The following is a 21,338-nucleotide window of genomic DNA, read 5'->3' on the forward strand; positions in this document are numbered from 1 at the left end:
ATTTTTATCCTTCCTTCACAAAAGTTTCATAGTATTGAATACCAGAAATAATTTTAAATGAGACCTAATGCTGCCCCCTCTTTATCAAATGTTTCTACTTTACAATAACAGTTTCTTTCACACATGAATATATAAATTTAAGATTTTACCTTCAATCCAGGCTTTAACAATAAGACTTTGTAGAGACATTAGGCTAACTGAAAGCCGGAGAGATGAAAAATTAGCAACCGCCTTCGGGAATCGAACCACGACCTTTGGAATAGCGGCCCAGCGTGCAGAACCACTACACCATGAAGGCACGCCGCTAGGAAGGTGGGAGAAATACCTTATATACTCCCCCTTTTAAAGGGCGACTGGGGTTTTTAGGGGACCCAATCGCCAAATCCTGGGTGGGGAGAAATCATCCATCACCCTTTTTAGTTCGGGTGCCACTGTGGAGACATTAGGTTAATTGGAAAAGCCAGAGAGATGAAAAATGAGCAATCACCTTCGCCAGGAATCGAACCACGGACTTCTGGAATACCGGCCTAGTGTGCAGAACCACTACACCATGAAGGCACGCTACGAAGGTGGGAGAAATACCTTATAACTTAGTAAATATTGTGAATTTCTTCCATAAAGTAAAAGTAAAAATTTTCATCTTCTTACTAATCTAAAAATTCGGTTGGAACAGAGTAAATAATTGGGAGTTCAACATATATTACTTGCTTTTTTAATAAGAAATGAAACTTTTTGTTTTATTTAGAATTTTTTTTGAAACTACATTTTTGTTTTGAATTCACAAAAATAAAATTATTTAATGGAAAACCAATAAAAAGAAAAGATAATAATTTTATAGTCATTTATTATTGCAATTTGACATTTAGTAAATGCAGTGTTATCAAGTAATGAAAGACATTCAGTTATTATGAAACTGAATAAAAAGTACATACCTTCTGCTTTTGAATCTACGTAAAATGTATGGACATTCTTAGGCTTATCCTCAACATCTAATACTGCTAATGCACTTTTTAGTTTCTCAATTTTCTAGCAGATTAAGAAAAGCATTTTATGAACATTATTTTAACACATAAGCTAAATAAAACTTTATTTATTTAAATTTCAAAATTATACTGATTAAATATGCTAATAAAATAATTATGTACTAATGTAAAGACATAATTGCATATAATACAGTAGAACTTTAGAAAAGATATGTTACAGCTTAAAGTGATTATAAACATTTTTAAAAATAATTTTCATTTATAAAGTACTTGAATAAAAATAAAGGTACATTCTGATTATCCAAACCACTACTGAAAAATTGCAAACACGTTGTCAACTTTGGAGAGCATCTGCATACTCACTGTTGACTAATTTTTTGTCAACAAATGAAAGGCAACAGTAATTTTCTAAATCTTAGCACACTAAGAATTCCAAGCAAGAGCAATCAATCAATAAAATTAAGAAACAAGAACATCATTAATAAAATATTTAACTTGTTTGAGAAAATCCTTTTCATACTCTTGTTCTTCCCATGTATACGGCGATCTGTTTTCGCTCAAAAAAGCATCAGATTTGCACAAACTTGGCATCACACAAATCTGGAAATGAATACTAACCAAAACAGACGTCCACTATGTGCATATGTGGGTTGCCATATAAATAACTTTTGGCAACATATTGCTTTGTATCATGAATAATTTTTTTTTTTTTTTTTGATTTTTTGGTGAAGGTGTGGATAATCAGAAAACATTAAACAAGGTTAATGAAATGAATATTTAAACTTCATAAATCTAAATACTATTATTAATAATAATACTCTTGCACCCCCTAGTACACAAGCTATAACCAACCGATGTTATATCTGAGATTTTGCAGCTTGTTCTCCTTCCTTACCTTCTCAGCTTGCCTGCAGCCATATTTCAACTGAACAATGCAAGACAACACACTGCACATGATGTTCAGGCTTTCTACTTAGTCTACCATATTGCATTGCTACCCTGACCTGCCTCTTCTCCAGATTTATAGCCCACTGAACATGTCTTGTCAATGATTGGAGAATGCCTAGCCCAGCATCCTGTACCTGTGGGTACACCAGATGAACTTTGGCTAGGTGTGGAGGCAGAATGAGATGCCATTCCCCAACAACACACCCAAAGGCTCTTTCACTCAATGATGCAGTGTGTTACAGCAGTTATCAACAAATGTGGAGGCAACACTTATTACTGAGTTTCTTGTCTTTCTCACCTCAAAGATGGCTGTATTTCAAATCAATTAACATTGGTATTATGTGTAATCACTAAAATACATTTGGCTTTGATATCCGTTGTCCTTTTCTGTGTTGCATTTTAGATGGCCAGCATTGTACACATAGCATTAACAGAAGCATTAGTTATGATTTAAAAACAAAACTGAAATTATTGATTTACTTGAAAGTGAATGCATTAGATATATGAATGTCATATATCTAAAATTACAATCTTAATTCATTTTACAAAATACAATACACAAGTTGAATGAATTCAGCATATTTTTAATCACACTGATAAACATAATTAAACAAAAATGATTTACTTTAAGTTCTGTGCTTAATTTGTAGTTAACATAATTAGCATCTTGTGTTTTCATCAATTTTAACTGAGCTTCAGTGTGTTCTTCCGGCTTTTCTTTTTCATAGTGAAAACCATCCTGGGGAAAAAAAACAACAAAAACATGGAAATTCATTAATTTTATATTTTAAGCATCCCAGTAGTTATAATAGTTGTGTATAATTTCAACAATATACAAATGAAAATTTAATATCACATTATGTGTGTCCACTAATTATTAATTACACACATATGTGCTAGAAATCTTAATCAAATCCATATTCAATTTCCTTCAGTATCACAATAACAGACATCAAAGTGTTAGTTATCCTGAATTATTTCATAGATATTTCTCGACATTTTTGAAGTATTCTTTGTTTCATTTCATTTCTAAAATTCAACCACTTTCCATATCATTATTTTTGCTACTTCATATGTAAAATATGGTATACAAACACACTGCAATAAAATAAATGCCACGAGAATATATATGCATATTACAGAAAATGTTCGAAAAACAAGTACAGTCTAAAGTCGTTAATTCGGACACCCATAATCCGGAATGATCTATAATCCGGACCTCAAAGTTACAAACTTTCTGCGCATGCGTAGCTTTGACGCATGCGCATAGGCGTTTACGCCTGCGCGTAAGACCTTTACGGCAGCGAATATGGGTGTGCGCAAGCGCAGAATACGTTTACGCATGCGCGTTTAATGTATAACGGATGGTATAAACTAAGCTAAAATTATCTAATTCAGTTAATGTTGCAGATTGCGTTGTTCCTTAATCTTCAAATTGGATCCGGCTTATTATTTTTTGCAGACTGTTAGAGCAATTTTATAAAAGTAAGCTTGAACGTTCGATTATGTCAAATAGAATTTCCGATATATATTTACTAACATGTAAAAGATCTACAAAGCGAAAGTATGTTTTGAAATGCGAAATCTGTTTATCAATTTCACGCTGCTCTGCGGCAGGGGGGGGGGGAAGAAATGCGGCGGCGCGCAATGAATTGGAAGTTGATCTGCCAGCACTATCCTTATCTTCAGGGCAGATGTTTTTATTTTATTTGGCTTATAATTCCTTACTGAATGTAGTATTTCATCTGGATGTACACCGTTTTTGATATGATTTAAATCAAGTTCCTCGTCATTATAATTCGCTTCCGATAGTGAAGAAAGTGACAGAGAGGTTATTGAAAACGAAAACATTTCGATTGACAAATTAGTCGGTATTCTCGACACAGCAATTATAGGACTTGAACAGCGGAACTTTGTAACTAAACAAGAAATTATGTCTGTTTAATAGAATTAAATAGAAAGTATTATCACATGAAATGAAGCAACTTAAACAACTTACATTGAAAGAAATGTTTAATAAAGTAAACAAATAAATATTAAGCTTTTTGTTTTGTAAATTTTGATACCCTTTAGATCATAATTGTTCTTTATTTCATAAATTACGGTTTCATATTTTTAATTCTGTAATTTCTGCATGCCATCTTACCAGATTTAAACTAATGATCTATAATCCGGAAAAATCGATAATCCGGAATCGCCGAAGTCCCGACGAGTTCGGATTAACGACTTTTGACCGTATTCTATAAAATGTCTGGAAAACAAATATATTATCTGGCATTTTGGGACAAGATATGAAATGTCTGAATTATGTTAATATTACAGATACTGTTCTTAAGCATTATAACATTGTTTAAATTAACCAGTTATTTATAATTTCATTCTTTACTTCTCCTTTCCATTTCCTCACCAGAAATGCTAATGAGTTAAAAGAGCATTTAAGCTGAATTTTTGGATTGTGAAACAAAGGATGTTTTTGCCTCTCAAGGCCGCATTACTTTAGTTCTCACATCTCTGATAAATTTGTAATTATTTAGCTTTGCATTATTTGCTACCAACATTTAAACTGTTAAGCCCATTAGAGTTTTGAGATAATTTTAATTTAAATTTAAATGTGTAGTCTTCGACTGCATTTCAAACCTGTTAATAAAAAGGTTTGTTTAAACCTTTTCAAGTCTCTGTTGTTATTTCAGACACAGCAATAATTCACTCTATGTCTGTTCAGAGTTTTGATTTAGTTTACACTTCCCAAGCAAGTCATCTGTTGTTATTTCAGACACAATGATAATTCATTCTACGTCTGTTTAGAGTTTGGATCTAGTTTACGCTTCCAAAGCAAGTCAAACTCTATATCATTATAAAGAATAACTAATGCTATTTAAACAAAGTATTAACAGAGACGCATGAAAAAGGCTTTTGTTGAAAAGATGTGATGGTAACACTAATGCATTCATTAACAGGATAAATCAATTAATTTTTGTTTTTTGCCAATGCCACATTATAGCAATTCAGCAGTCAATAGTCACATGATTCCTTCTTAACAGTTATCATGCCTTTTCTCTCTAAGTTCTGATAAGCAGTTTCAGTTAAGAAAACATTATTTTTTTTTGCAGTATTGAGTTGTCAGTACTTTAGATAGTTCGTTACAGAATTACAATAATATGTCAACATGCCATGATTTCTTCTCGGATACTACACCTTCTTCTTAAATTTTCATACAGTATAGTTTGAGCTAGGGTCTTTGCTGAACAAATTCAAAGTAGCATATTTTGCTACTCTGACGCAAAGACAAATGTAAATATAGAATCAGTCTGAGACAAGTCTCAAAAGTCATATGCCTTGTGACATAACATTAGAAATATTACTAGTGGAAGTATTTTATAGGTTTTTCTTTTGGCACTGCATAAAATGCTTAGAGAATTTGCGAAATATTAATCATTTCATATTTTAAAGTCAAAGAATTCCATACAAAGCTTTTTCATACATTGCTGAAAATGTATAAATCATGAAGTAACCGTTCATCATTACTTACACATTTCATTAATTAAACTTTGCTTCTTGATTATGTCAAAGGTGTTGATTTTAAATTAACTTTACAAAACACTTAGCTCTTAATTTCACTTTTTTGTTCTCAAATATCATTAAAACCAATCTTAGGACCACCTCTAAAAACAACTGGTATTTCTGAGAACATTACTGAGCACCAGTACTGATAATTAGATTCTTCTTCTTCTCAATGATTATTTTCTAACTAGATTGACACCATCAAATATTTAAGATGACCCCCAGAATGGTAGTTCTAATTTTATTATTGTTATGTCATAGGCAAATCAAATTCACTTAAACAAGACAAGCTATTTTTATGAAAAACAGTATTTAATTTTTTCCGAATCATTAATTTTATACTTTCTTAGAAAGATGTAATTTTTCTTAATTTGGTGTTATGATAAGGATGTTTTAAACGATGGATCATGTTCTTGAATTATTTATACTATTTTTTTTTTTTTCAATTTCCTGTCTATGCACTGATAATGTATTAAAAATAAATATTCTAAGAGGTGCCAGATACAGCTTCATTCCTATTTTTGAGGTTCTATCATCAATCATGCTTACTTCAGTGCTGATAGATACTGAAGTAAGCATGATGGATAATTTGGCAATATTAACGTAGATAAGTATGCATGTGTGTTTTTAATGAGAGAACAAATTTTTTTCAAAATGTTTATCAGTGCCTGTGCTTCTAAGGAGTGGAAGAAATTTTGTTGGAGGAAAATAAAAATTCCCAACTGTATTCTTAACTGAAGTGTTGTATGTAAGGTTTATTTTAACCAACACATACTTATGCTAAATTTGTCCTATATTCCTATTGCTTCATTTACTCCACCAGAATACGTAAATGAGAGAAGTTTAAAACAGGAGTAAGAATCTAAGCTTAAGAGTGAGGATTGGCAGCTTCAGCTGGCTATAAAATGTCTCCCCTGTTTGCATCTTATATGATTGATATTCGTATTAGTTGCTAAATTTCTTCTTTGCTTTGAATATTAAATAGTGGATTGTGAAATCAGTCAAGCAAGATGTAAGGATATAATTGAAATGTGTGAACGGAAAATTATTCCATGTTGTCTGTCATTGCAAGAAATGGAAGCAAATTTACTTTTGTTTGCTTAGTTTTGAGCTGAATGCACTGTTGCTTTATTTCTGTTATATTCATCTAGTACTCTACTGTTAATTAAAGCATCGGCAAAAATTCACCTGGCAGGTTAAAAGGTTAGACTAGCTTAGATTAAGAAAAAATGAGTTACACTCTGTACAATATTCTAAAAATAAATTTAAAGACTTTGATCAAAATCTGAGAAATGATAAATTGTCAGTTTACTGTATAAAGTTCAAAATGTTTTAGGAAAAGAAGTGACCAACAACAACAACAACAAAAAAAAAAAAAAAAAAACACTGATGAAGTAGGTCAATTTTATTAAGTTTATACTTAAATAAGCTCCAATTTTTTTTTTCCATGTTGCTAATCAAATTTATAATGAGAGATTTCAGCCCTTTCCCTCCCTTTTCTGATTTAAGCCAAAAGAAATTTTCCTGCATTTTAAACATTACTTATATGCACTATTTAAAATATTAACTACATAATCTTCTTTTAGTCTTGTTTTATGGCAATGTTACTTTTTAATTCTAAAGTTAATTGCCCAGAAAATTAGAATGAGAATAGAATAGAAAAAATAGAAATAGAAAAAATATTACAAAATCAAATAGTAAACAGCAATATTTGAATTATTTTCAATATACAAGAAATAAGAGAAAATTGTAAATCTTATTACAGTCAAAAGTCGTTAATTCGGACACCAATAATCTGGACTTCAAAGCTACAAACTTTCTGCGCATGTGTCGCGTTGACGCATGTGCGTAAGACCTTTATGGCTGCGAATATGCGTGTGCGCATGTGTATAATACATTTACGCATGTGCGTTTAATATAGAACGGATGATATAAGCTAAGCTAAAATTATCTAATTCAGTTAATGTCGCAGATTTCGTTGTTCCTTAATCTTTGAATTGGATCCGGCTTATTATTTTTTGTAGATTGTTAGAGCAATTTTATAAAAGTAAGCTTGAACTTTTGATTATGTCAAACAGAATTTCCGATATACATTTACTAATATGTAAAGGATCTACAAAGCGAAAATATGTTTCGAAGTCCATTAAACAAAAAGTAGAATTGCTGCTAAAAATGGATAAAGGCATATCCTTTGTTTATGTAACCATTCCGAAATCTGTTTATTAATTTCACGCTGCTCTGCCGCGGGGACGCTGCGGCGTGCAATGAATTGGAAGTTGATCTGTCAGCACTATTCTTATCTTCAGGGCAGATGTTTTTATTTCATTTGGCTTATAATTCCTTGCTAAATGTAGTATTTCATCTCGATGTACTCTGTCTTTGATGTGATTTAAATCAAATTCCTCGTCATTATAATTCGCTTCCAATAGCAAAGAAAGTGACACAGAGGTTATTAAAAATGAAAAAATTTCGATTGACAAATTAGTCGGTATTCTCGACACAGCAATTATAGGACTTGAACAACGGAACTTTGTAACTGAACAAGAAACTATGTCTGTTTATAGAATTAATGAGAAAGTATTATCACATAAAACGAAGCAACTTATAAAACTTACATTGAAAGAAATGTTTAATAAAGTAAACAAATAAATATTAAGCTTTTTTTTTTTTTTTTTTGTAAATTTTTATACTTTTTAGATCATAATTGTTCTTTATTTCATATTTTTAATTTTATAATTTCTGCATGCCATCTTACCAGATTTAAACTGATGATCTATAATCCGGAAAAATCGATAATCCGGAATTGCCGAAGTCCCGACGAGTCCGGATTAACGACTTTTGACTGTATTACTTACAAATGTCATGATCTACCTTTAGGCTACATTATATACTAAATAAATAACACTTTACAATCATTTCTATATACTTTATTGAAGGAGAACAATTTTGTAAAGCACCTAAATAGTAAAATCATTAAATTTTTATAATTTTCCATACTACACATGGATTTATATCTTATCTAATTCTTAAACTAAGATAATTTCTCTGCTTGTATTTGTGCTAGCAAGTACATTTACCATTAATTTTGAATTTTAAGCATTTTGATTTTGAGTATATTTAAACATTTAAATTAATATAACATACAATCTGAAATTCAGCTTACACTGCTATATAAAACGAGACTGTTAGTTTATGAAAATTGTGAGATCTCATGTGAAAACGTGACGAATTTTCTTCACAAACATTTTAATTAATATATATTTATGTCTTTCACAAAAAATACATATATGTATAGGCATATTCAATTTTGCCTTTTTTACCTTCATTTAATTTTATTATTTATTGCACAATGAACCATCTCTAAGACAATTCTTCCCAGTTCCAGATGACTTTGGTTTTCTTTGGAGAGGGCTATCTTAAAGATGATGATTACAGTCAATGAAAATAATTTATTTATCCCAGTGAAAATTCTCAGTATAAATTGATGAAAAATACTGACATAGAAGTGAATTGGAAGCTTTTTAATAAAACTATGAATTAATTAGGATTATTAAAAGACAACAAAAGTAGTGAACAATGTACAACAAAACAAACTTTAAAATTAATTTCCTAAAAATCTTAACAGCAGAAAAAAAAAAAACAAAATCTTGGGGGTAATGGGAAATGAGACTTATACAGTCAAAAGTCGTTAATCCGGGCTCGTCGGGACTCCGGCGATTCCGGATTATAGATCATCAGTTTAAATCTGGTAAGATGGCATGCAGAAATTATAAAATTAAAAATATGAAACCGTAATTTATGAAATAAAGAACAATTATGATCTAAAGGGTATCAAAATTTACCAAAAAAGCTTAATATTTGTTTACTTTATTAAACATTTCTTTCAATGTAAGTTGTTTAAGTTGCTTCGTTTTTAACGTGATAATACATTCCCTTTAATTCTATAAACAGACATAATTTCTTGTTCAGTTATTCCGCTGTTCAAGTCCTATAATTGCTGTGTCCACCGACTAATTTGTCATTCGAAATTATTTCGGTTTCAATAACCTCTGTCACTTTCTTCACTATCGGAAGCGAATTATATTGACGAGGAATTTGATTTAAATCATATCAAAGACGGAGTACATCGAGATGAAATACTACATTTAGTAAGGAATTATAAGCCAAATAAAATAAAAACATCTGCCCTAAAGATAAGGATAGTACTGACAGATCAACTTCCAATTCATTGTGCGCCTGCCGTGGCATTAAAGATACACAAAGTTTAGATAAACAAACGTTAAAGTTTAGATAAACAAAGGATATGCCTTTATCCATTTTTTGCAGCAATTCCACTTTTTGTTTAATGAACTTCGAAATATACTTTCGCTTTGTAGATCCTTTCATATTAGTAAATATATATCAGAAATTTTATTTGACATAATCGAAAGTTCAAGCTTACTTTTATAAAATTGCTCTAACAGTCTGCAAAAAATAATAAGCCGGATCCAATTTGAAGATTAAGGAACAACACAGTTTGCAAGATTAACTGAAATAGATAATTAGATAATTTTAGCTTAGCTTATACTATCCGTTATACATTAAACGAGCACTCGTAAACGTATTTTGCACACGCGCACAAGCATATTTGCAGCCGTAAAGGTCTTACGCGCATGCGTCAATGACGCATGCGCAGAAAGTTTGTAGCTTTGAGGTCCGGATTATAGATCATACCGGATTATGGGTGTCCGAATTAACGACTTTTGATTGTATTACAAATTTTGTTTAGAAAACTTCAGATATTCATTCAAGGAAATCAGTCTACTTGATTTCAATTTTCTGTTAATCATTTCCCTTCCTAAAATAATTTGGGCTTCATTAAATAAATCAATATATTTGTTGCTACAACCATTTTATTTTTTTAATTACTAATTTTTATTCTTTATCTGATAAAACTACAGCAAAATAATTTGCTCTTTGAAAAACAAAGATCCTTCCATAATGCATAAAGAAACAAACAACTTTTATAAAACACAAAAGTGAATTTTGACAACCTAGCACATTTTTCTTCTATCTATTACTTAAGGCCTTCTAGTAATTTACAGAAAACTGTTTGTTCATTGTTAGTTTATAACAAATATTTTACAGTTATCTACACAATTTAACTTGAAAAAGACATGCTGCATAGATAATTGATCTGATATTAAATCCTTAAAGTCCCTTTCTTATATAAAAATTAATATTATCACTACAGTCAAAAGTCGTTAATCCGAACTCGTCGGGACTTCGGCGATTCCGGATTATCGATTTTTCCGGATTATAGATCATCAGTTTAAATCGTGTAAGATGGCATGCAGAAATTCTAAAATTAAAAATATGAAACCGTAATTTATGAAATAAAGAACAATTATGATCTAAAGGGTATCAAAATTTACAAAAAAAAAAAAAAGCTTACTATTTATTTGTTTACTTTATTAAACATTTCTTTCAATGTAAGTTGTTTAAGTTGCTTCGTTTTATGTGATAATACTTTCTCTTTAATTCTATAAACAGACATAATTTTTTGTTCAGTTACAAAGTTCCGCTGTTCAAGTCCCGTTAATTGCTGTGCCGAGAATACCGACTAATTTGTCAATCAAAATTTTTTCGTTTTCTCTAACCTCTCTATCACATTCTTCATGTCTTTATCCATTTTTTGCAGCAATTCCACTTTTTGTTTGATGGATGTCGAAACATACTTTCGTTTTGTACGATCCTTTGGGAGCTCCAGAATCGGAAATTCTATTTGACATAATTGAAAGTTCAAGTTTACTTTTATAGTATTGCTCTTACAGTCTGCAAAAAATAATAAGCCGGATCCAATTCGAAGATTAAGGAACAACGCAATCATCAACATTAACTGAAATAGATAATTAGATAATTTTAGCTTATACTGTCTGTTATACATAAAACGTGCACGCGAAAACGTATTCTGCGCTTGCGCACACGCAAATGCGCAGTCGTAAGAGGTCTTACGCGCACGCGTAAACGCCTATGCACATGTCTCAACGTGGCGCATGCGCAGAAAGTTTTTAGCTTAGAGGTCCGGATTATAGATAATTCCGTATTATGGATGTCCGAATTAACGACTTTTGACTGTATAATTTTCCTCTATTAAATTGCAAAATTTGTGAATGAAAAAATATTTAAAGACATATTCATTGATTTTCATATATAAACTTATTATATTAGTTAACAAAGATAAAAAAAATTATAAACATAATTTATGATGACATACTTGTATTTCTGAATTAATCATATGAAAGCAAAATTCATCAGGATTTCTATTCAAGGCTTTTTTCTGCAACTTCTTGAGCTTGTTTTGTTTGACATGATAGACCCTATGAAAAGCAAGAAAATATACATCTTTGTCATAATAGTTTACAATAAGTTTGGTTGTTTTAATTTTTGTTTATTTATTTTTTGTAACAGTCGTCCAAAAAAAAAAATGTTAAATATATACATCAGTATCACAAAATTAAATTTAGTTTGTATAAATATATACATGTCATTACTGAAACATTTTTAAAACTTACAATTTTTAATTTTCTTTTGCATGCAAATTTTAGGTCCAAACACCACTTCATCAAATTTGTGGCCAATAAAAAATTTAGGGACATACAGAAGCAACAAGTTTATCTCAATGGAATATCTCAGTTTATTTCAATGGAATATATTAAAAAATTACTAATTCAATAAGAAAAGAAAACTATTTCTTGATGGAAATTTTCCCTCTGAGCGTTAGAATCATATTCAGAGCAGGACTTAGAAGAGAAGGATTAGTTCAAGGATGTGAGAAGTGGTGACGTAATCATGTTGACACTGACTGCAGAAGTGCAATTCATGACACAGAAATTAGCATTTTTAACTTGAAGCACCAGCATTTTAAATTAACTGTATGTGAAAGATAGCTATAATTTGGAAGAAATGATTTTACTGTTGTGTGTATTTTACACTGAACATTTAAAAAGTTAATAATACTTACTTATTAATTAAAGAATAGCAGATAAGATGTGAAACTTTTATCATAAAGTTTCATTTTTTTAAAACACACGAGACTTTTTTTTAAATGTACATTTATTTATAAACATTTCTTCATATGGATACTAACTGGGAGAATTCTACTACCGCCTCTAAGATAACTATAATAACAGCTTTTTAAAGTTAGCCAAAAGCAATCTTAGATTGGCATAGATTTAAACAAACGTGGCAATTCTTTTTTCCCTGCTGCTAAAAAAGTTATGTCTAGTTGCCCTTGAAATCGATAGCTTTACTGACAATTTCTGCTATTCTAAAGCTGATTTGCAGTTTCTGCTATTTTAAAGCCTAGTTATAAATTTCATATTGACGTGTTTCTCTTCCAATTCAATATAACAACAGTTATTTTTTAAATAATTTTCTAACCTATGCTCACATCTATATCACATGCATTACATTTATATAAAAACAATATGAAAGATTGTTGTCTTAAATTCGACAAAACAGCTTTATTCACAGTATCTAAAGAGAATATTTAATTTTTCAAAAGAGGGGGCTAGGAAGAAAGGTCCTTTTCTTGTGAAATTTCTTTGATGTTTTATATGATTATAAATTATCTAAAATGCTCCGCTAGCTTTGTTTTTAAAGTTTTGCTACTTTAAAACTTTAATTTTGGAATTCCTGATATAAAACTGTATCTAGGTGTCGCTCACCTTTTTGTCGCTGCGCAAACATTCTAATTTTTTTCTATAATATATGCATGCTTTCATCAAAAGAAACTTTCTTTAAGCAACAAAAAAGGTGAGAGACATCTAAAATAAACTTGTAGCAAAAATTAAAATTTTAAAACAATGAAACTTAAAAAACAGAAATAGCTGAGCATTTTAGATCACTCATAATTGTATAAAACATCTAAGCAAGTCTGCATAAAAGAGGGCCTTCCTCGTCAACATCCTCTTTTGAATAGATACTGTAAGTAAAGCTGTTTTGTCAAAATTAAGACAACGCTTTTGAATACTGTATTTATTTACATGTAATGCATGTTAAATAAATACGAGTATAAGTTACAAAAAGATAAAAAAAAATATCTGTTATTATATCAAATCCGAAGAGGAACACGACAACGTAAAATTTGTAACTAGGCCAAAAAGCAACCAGATTAAACTAAATTTTGAATAAGACTATCAATTTCAAGGGAAATCAAATATAAGTTCCTTTTCATTAGCAGTAATAATAAGAAAGGATTGTCATGCACATTTAAAACTATGGCAGTCTCAGGTTGCTTTCAAAACTGGGAAATCTTGAAATATAATCTCCCTTTCTATTTCTATATGTGTTCTACATACCAAAGGAAAGAAAATGTTCCAAAGTTTTGTTTACCATAGCTGGCACAGTGATAGCTGCATAAATGGCTACGATACAGTGCAGTGGGAATTTAGTCTGTGATTTGGCATTAATTCACCAACTAAGAAAAGCATCAAATGTTGGTTAATGCAATTTCAAGAAACTGGATGCCTCTGCAAAGGAAAGAGCTCGGGCTGACTGCGTGTGCCAAAGAATGACATTAGACAAATACAGTGGTGAAATAAATTAAGAGAATTTGCATATTTGATCTATGATCTCCAGAACTACTGGACAGATTTTAATAAAATTTGGTGTGAACATAGGTTGATATAATACAAACAATATAAATATTAAACTGTTATAATAGACACACATGTTTGTGTGTGAATGTTAGTAGGAGTGTGAAGGTTTGAAACAGCAGTTGCAGAAGACACAAAAGAAATGGGTTAATAGGGAGTAAGGTCCCCTCATACAGACATACAGGCCTCGCAGCGCTATGTCATACTGGAAATAAGGCAGTTTATCAGTGCCTGTGGCTATTGGCCCTACTCAATCAGCAACACTGTTTTCAGCTCCTGGTTGGTTCTCGGAGTGGTGTTGCATGTTGCAATTGCCCTCCCCAGAGCGTCCCAGACATGCTCTATATGGTTGAGGTTTGGAGACCTGACTGGCCAATTATTCCGACAAATATCCTCTCTCTCAAGAAATTTGTCAACCAGAGGAGCTCTATGTGGCCTCGCATTATTGTCCTGTAAGATGAACTTGAGGCCCACTGCAGCCTGGAAAAAGCAAACACAGGGCTCCAAGACCTCATCCCTATACCTCACACCAGTCACAGAGCCTCTGTAAAAGACATGGAGAGGTGTGCGGCCATCCAAGATGATGCCTGCCCAGACCATCCACTGTCATAAGTGTTGATTTCGCGGACATTGGAGGGTAGGTAGCAGGTCCCTAGCTCTCTCCATATGGAAATATGGCGAGAATTGGTGTTTAGGCTAAAACAAGACTCATCAGTGAACAGATTCATCTTACCCTCCATGCGCTTATAAAGCCTGTTTTTCTGCTGGCTTCACCTACACATATGTGTATGCTTACGTATTTGCCGTACAAGATTTGCATTTTCATCTAGAAGCAGTGGTTTTTCATATTAGTTCAGTTCTTTTCATGCAATTTGATAAAATATGAAATTCTCTTAATTTATTTCACCAGTGTAGAAGATAGTTTTCTATATAGTCCAGGAATGTCAACTAATACACCTAATAGAGAACTAGAAATATTCCAACCAAGTGTATGGCATGTTTTGAGATGGCATTTGCTATACAAGCTTTACTGCTTACTGCACGTAATTTCTAGTGATGAAGCTACATTCTATCTTAGTTACGTTTGTGTATGAGGTCTGCACAATCTCCATTCAACATTGCAACATGAGAGAGACTCAGTGATGATAAACGTGTTCTGCGTTATATCATGGACAAAAGAGTATGCAACATTCTTTTTTACAGAAAGCACAGTAAAAGAAATTACATACCTGGATATGTTGAAATCATGGCTTTTTCCTCAACTTATTGATGATTCACATAACTTTATTTTCCTATAGGATGGAGCTCCGCCTCACTGGCACCGTGATGTCCGAGGATTTTTAAATCAATGCCTTCCTCAGTCATGGATAGATCACATGGAAAATCAAGACCTGGTTCTATACTTCTGGCCAACGAGATCTCCAGATCTCCCGGTGTGTGACTTTGTTGTGAGGCTATGTTAAGGAGACTGTTTACATCCCACTGATACCAACAATTCTAGCTGACCTGCAGAACTGTGTCATTGCTGTGTTACACTCAGTAATGTAAGACATGCCTTTTTGCATGTGGGATGAGTTTGCCTACCATTTAGATGTTTGTCACGCAGCAAAAGGGACACATTGAACATTTACAACTTGTATACACAAACTTTGAAACTTACTTCTTGAATTAGTATGTAGATTGCTTATGTCCAATTTATGCTTCATGAAATACAAAGTAATTAAACTGGGTCCAACTTTTTGAATAACTCTGTATTTAGTGAAAGCTAACTACATAGTGATATACTTAGATTCAAATTATGGACAAGGCACAGACATTAATATCTATAATTTATTTGTAGAATTCAAATGCTTAACTTCTATTGATTTGAAAACCCTTTTGAGAGATTGCTGTTGAAACACAAGGAGTATATGAGACTCTTGACCTCTGTCATTCAAGGTGCCATCTGTTAAAACTGAGAAACTAGGCAGAGAGTTCTTGTGCATTTTACTACAGTAAATATTATGGTGTAATTTTACAGAAACTCGTCAACTTTTAAAAAGTATTTGTGGTATATATATATGCAATTGAAACTTCTGTACGGAAATAAAATTTGAAAAAATATATATAGTAAGCAGCTTTTTTTTAAAGAAGTTTATTAGGTTTGATTTAATTAATTACAGAAAACATTTGAGGATTATCTATACAGTGGAAATGATGCTGTTAGAATAGACTTTCAAAGGGAAATTGACTTGCATTCATTTTAAGTTTGGGAAAAACTTCAAAAATCCTATGCAGTCAGTCTATTCAGTTGCCATGGTAAGTTTTTAATTTATATGAATATGCAAAGCTGCAAGGACTATCTGCCTGAGAAGGAAGCCTTCAGAGAGAACTCTTTGAAGGAAACTGGCTCATATTCAAACTATATACGACAAACAACATGAAAAGTTACCATGCAGCCGAAATCAGCCTATATGCGGCCAGGTCGTAAATTTACAACCCCTTTTTTCACTGGGGGGAGAGCTGAAAAGGATGGAAAATCTTGCTTGGGATCTCTAGAAAATGTGGGGGTTGTTTAAACATCTAACTTCTCTATATTCAGTTTTATGCAGAGGAAAATACAAATTGAATTCTTTGAATCAATGCAATTTTGTACAATGAAAATGTATTATTGAACGATAAACTGTAATGCAAATAATATCTTTTTTAAAACCACATGAGTAGAAAGACAGATATTTGTTACATCAATGAATTTGGAGTATATATTGAGTTTTTCATTTTGAATGCTATGTTACATGTATGCGAAGGAGCTGAGTATGTGAGAAAATAGTCATAACCCGAATGGCTTTCAACCTTTTTATGTCTAAAAACTGTTTTTCAAATACATTGTGGTCGCTGATTTTTAGTTAATTTTCTAATGACATATAAACATTAAATTGTTTTTATTTGAGACTTATGAATAAAAAAACGCAAACTAGACTGCAGAAAATTTCTTCAGGATGAAGTTAAATAATACTGAAAAATACATTATTGATGCACTTTCGGGTTTTATATGTAGTAGTTAATATGGAATCCTTAAAGTATATATATCTATATATAGGTATATATAAACGGAACAAAATATAGAACAAAGTATAAAATATCATTATTATGCAATGTTTATTACCATATGTACACTCTTAGACAAAAAAAAAAAAAAAAAAAAAAAAAAAAAAAACACGACGCACCGAGAAGATATAAAGCAAATTGGACACAAATTGATATGCATACAGGTTGTGACAGAAAATGCAAAATTTTACATTTTGGCTGCCAATGAATGAATGGTTGTCGCTACAGCACATCTGATCTGCGCAACTGGCAGGATATTTAAGAGGAGAAATAACGATTCCAGGTCATAAATTCTTCACGAATTTGATTCCATGTACTCTGGTAGACAGTAACTATGGCTCGCATATAGGTGCACGAACAATATGCGCAGATGTCAGAATTTGAGAGAGGTCATGTAGTTCTCAAAGAAGCCAGTTGGTCTTATCGGCGAATTGCTTGACATTTGAGGAGCGATGCCACTATTAGACGATGTTGGCAGGAATGGGTGAATCATGGCCACGCCCAGCGTCAAGAAGGAAGCGGTAGGCCTAGAGAAACGACAGAACATGAAGACCGAGCAATCGTCAGAGCGGCACTCACAGCCCCAGATGCATCATTATCATCAACTGTATGTGCAACTAGTGCTTCAATGACCGCAAGGACCATTCATACACAGCTCATAGAAAGGGGGCTGAGGTCACGATGACCATTGACTACCATTGACCTCTGCACAAAGTCAAGCCCGTTTGCAGTGGTGTTGGGCTCATTCACACTGGAATGTCACTGACTGGAGTAGAACAGTCTTCAGTGATGAGTCTCGCTTTGAACTGAGCCCTGATAACCAGCGAAGGTGAGTCTGGAGATGACCCGGACAGCGGTGTGATACCAACCTGACTTCCGGCAGACAGGCCGACAACAAGAGCAATGGTCTGGAGTGCCATTTCATAGTAGGACCCCTTTGGTTGTTATCCATTGCAATCTTACAGCACAGCGATACGTCAACGAAGTTCTAAGGCCCGTTGTGTTGCCCTTCATGTCACGTCACCCTGGGCTTACATTTCAGCAAGATAATGCCCGCCCCCACACTGCACATGCTTCTACTGCTTGCCAAACATTACCTTGGCCAGCATAGTCACCAGTTCTCTCTCCTATTGAGCACGTTTAGAGCATTATGTGCAGGGCCCTCCAACCAGCTCAGGAGGTTGACGATCTAACATGCCAGTTGGACAGAATTTGGCACAATATCCTTCAGGAGGACATCCGCAACCCCTATCAATTGATGCCAAGCCGAATAACTGCTTGCATAAGGGCCAGAGGTGGACAAACGCATTAGTTCTATCACTTCAATTAAATCATCCAATTTTTCTCAAACTGTAATCATTTGTTTTTCTGTACATGAACATCACTTCTACTGATTTTCGTCCCATCATTCAGATAACACCTTCTAGGTGTTATCTGAAAAGGACTGTCGTTTTTTTTTTTTTTTTTTTTTTGTCTAAGTGTATATTTACGTATTATCAATATAATTGGTTAGTTCGGTTTTGTACATATATAATTTAATTTTATATTTTGTATTATATTCAGTACTGTATACGTATCTGAAATTAAATTTTACTTTTTCTCGACTTTAAGTGAGAAGATGAGGTTATGACTTTAAGTGAGAAAGAATTGTTAGGGCCTTCATAGGGATTAAATTATATACAATCAATTAAGATCAGACTTTTCGTTTCTTTTAATAATTATATATATTTATATATTATTTTATAAGTATACATAAAAAATAGCTGTTTTTTAAGCTACATATTTACATATCTATTGTTTGGCCTGGTTTGTTTGATTATATCAAAGCATTCAACGGCTATTTGCCTAAGGGTAAGGATGCCTTGTGGAGAACTTTCTAAGCAAAACTGACTCGTATGCAAGTTACACATGGGTAAAACCACGAAAATGCCAATACAGCTATCCCGTTCACCAGGATTCAAACCCGGATCGACCTACCAGGGTTCGATGACTTTACCGCTTAACCGCTAGTGAGCCACACACACACATCCACACATATACATTAAATCATATTTACATGTCGTTTATAAAGTATAATTGAGTGCAATTTAATCATAAAGAGTTAGAAAATATTCTACGGAATTACTTTGCTTCATAGACTTTTTGTAAGTTTCACCATATTTCTTAAAGAGAATCTCAATGCTAATTCCATTTCCAAGCCATTTATGTATCTTATTTTCTTATGCTTTGAATTATATTCAGAGAATTATTTCACCTTATTATAGCTGAAAATGCAGTTTTTTTAATGAAGAATTTAAGGATAAGAAGAGAATTAAGTCCTTTACTAATTATTCTTGAAGCATTTAAATTAAAAAAAGGGGGCCACATAAATATGGATCACTGAACTAAGGTGCTTGATAGAGGACAGATTAATTAGCTACTAAATTTTGATTTTTATTGAGTAAAAATGAATTCATCTGCATTCTATAAGAAAGCAAATATTCAAAAAATATTTTTCTGTTCTTGCAGTCATAATATTTTTCTTAAATATTCAGCTAATTCATATTCAAATATTCCAATCCATTATAATTAGTAATAAATCGATTTAGTAAATAAATAATTAAAATCAATTAAATGGAATTTTAACTTCAAATCTTTTCATATCCTATATAATTTGTCTCCATTCTAGTACCATGTACATCCTTGAACACATTACTGACTTACAGTGAAGAATAGATAACTCTGTAGCCCCATTTAAGTTTTTATTCCTGATATATTGATACTGAATGAAACCTAAAAACACTTTTCTTTTACAATATATCTCCCCTTATGATCCCTAACGCAGCTGCTTATTTTCCCCTTTGCAATTAACGTCAAGGTCCCCCTCTTGACCGCATTCGAGACGTCACCATGCAGCCAGCACGGTGGCCTGGGCCCAAACCCAGACATGGTTGAACTATCAGCATTTAGAGGTCCTAATCACTTGGCCATTGGTGGGGCTGCTATGGTAAAAACCAAGTACATTCAACCAATGCTTGTCATCTTATTTCCTTAACTTGTCTTTATGAATATAATAAAGTAAAAATCCTTCTCATTTGAAATACCATCAACTATGTACTTCTTGTATTAAAATCCAAATAAGACCAGTAACAATGAAAAACATTTGTTACACACACACACATATATATATATCTATGTATCCAATGGTTTTCACTTCAATATAACTTTATATACATATTTATATATATAACTAATTAAAGTAAAAAGAACCTATGTGGTCAAAAACTTTGCGCATTGTGCTGCAAAATTTAGAAAAAAGTTAAAAGAAAATTCTTAGTTCGTATGATATAAAGTTGCTTAAATACTGTGTTTCCGTGAAAATATTAACATAAGCAAAATAAAGTGCAATGAAATGTGTTACAAAGATAAGATAAAAAATACAAACACTTGAATATTTACAAATAAAAATCAATACTAATAGTAAGCAATATGCCAATCAAAGCAAGCCATATTTAAAACATTACAATAAAGTACGAACACAGCATTACCTTGAACGTAACTTATAATCTTTCTTTTTCTCAAGAAGACCAAGATGCTTTCCAGACTCAGGCTGCAATACATTAAAAAATGGATATCAACAAATATTTATAAAATTTTTATTGTAAATACCAAGAAATTACTTATATTTTTAATAAAAATCCAATTACAACAATGACTGACACAAAAACAAATTTATTGATTCCTTTATTATATCCATCGAGGAACACTATCCTTTTCAAGAAAAAAAGAAAAAATATACTCTAAATCTAAATTCATATGAAATATAGACATTATGAAAACATAATACAGTACAAAGTCCGTAATACAATTAAAAATATGAAACTGTAATTTATGAAATAAAAAGCAATTATTATTTAAAGGATATCAAAATTTACAAAAAAAAAAAAAATAGCTTAATATTTATTTGTTTACTTTATTAAACATTTCTATCAATATAAGTTGTTTAAGTTGCTTCGTTTTTTGTGCTAATACTTTCTCTTTAATTCTATAAACAGACATAATCTCTTGTTCAGTTACAAAGTTCCACTGTTCAAGTCCTGTAATTGCTTGTTTAGAATACCGACTAACTTGTCAATTGAAT

General features: G+C 32.0%; 1 protein-coding gene across 1 annotated transcript in view; it reads right to left on the reverse strand.

The window, feature by feature from the left end:
* Positions 1 to 21,338, reverse strand: part of LOC118200165 (putative U3 small nucleolar RNA-associated protein 11) — a 60,240-nt gene that overhangs the window by 23,922 nt on the left and 14,980 nt on the right. Inside the window, exons 2-5 of the mRNA XM_085823605.1 lie at positions 20,746 to 20,807; positions 11,749 to 11,851; positions 2,557 to 2,670; positions 933 to 1,026 (exon numbers count right to left, since the gene is read on the reverse strand). Of these exons, the coding sequence (XP_085679731.1) occupies positions 933 to 1,026; positions 2,557 to 2,670; positions 11,749 to 11,851; positions 20,746 to 20,807 (373 nt within the window). The remainder of the gene's footprint in view (positions 1 to 932; positions 1,027 to 2,556; positions 2,671 to 11,748; positions 11,852 to 20,745; positions 20,808 to 21,338) is intronic.

This window comes from Stegodyphus dumicola, chromosome 9, assembly GCF_044657685.1.
Source record: "Stegodyphus dumicola isolate Sdum_Otavi_A_Nest chromosome 9, ASM4465768v1".
Classification (NCBI taxonomy): domain Eukaryota; kingdom Metazoa; phylum Arthropoda; class Arachnida; order Araneae; family Eresidae; genus Stegodyphus; species Stegodyphus dumicola.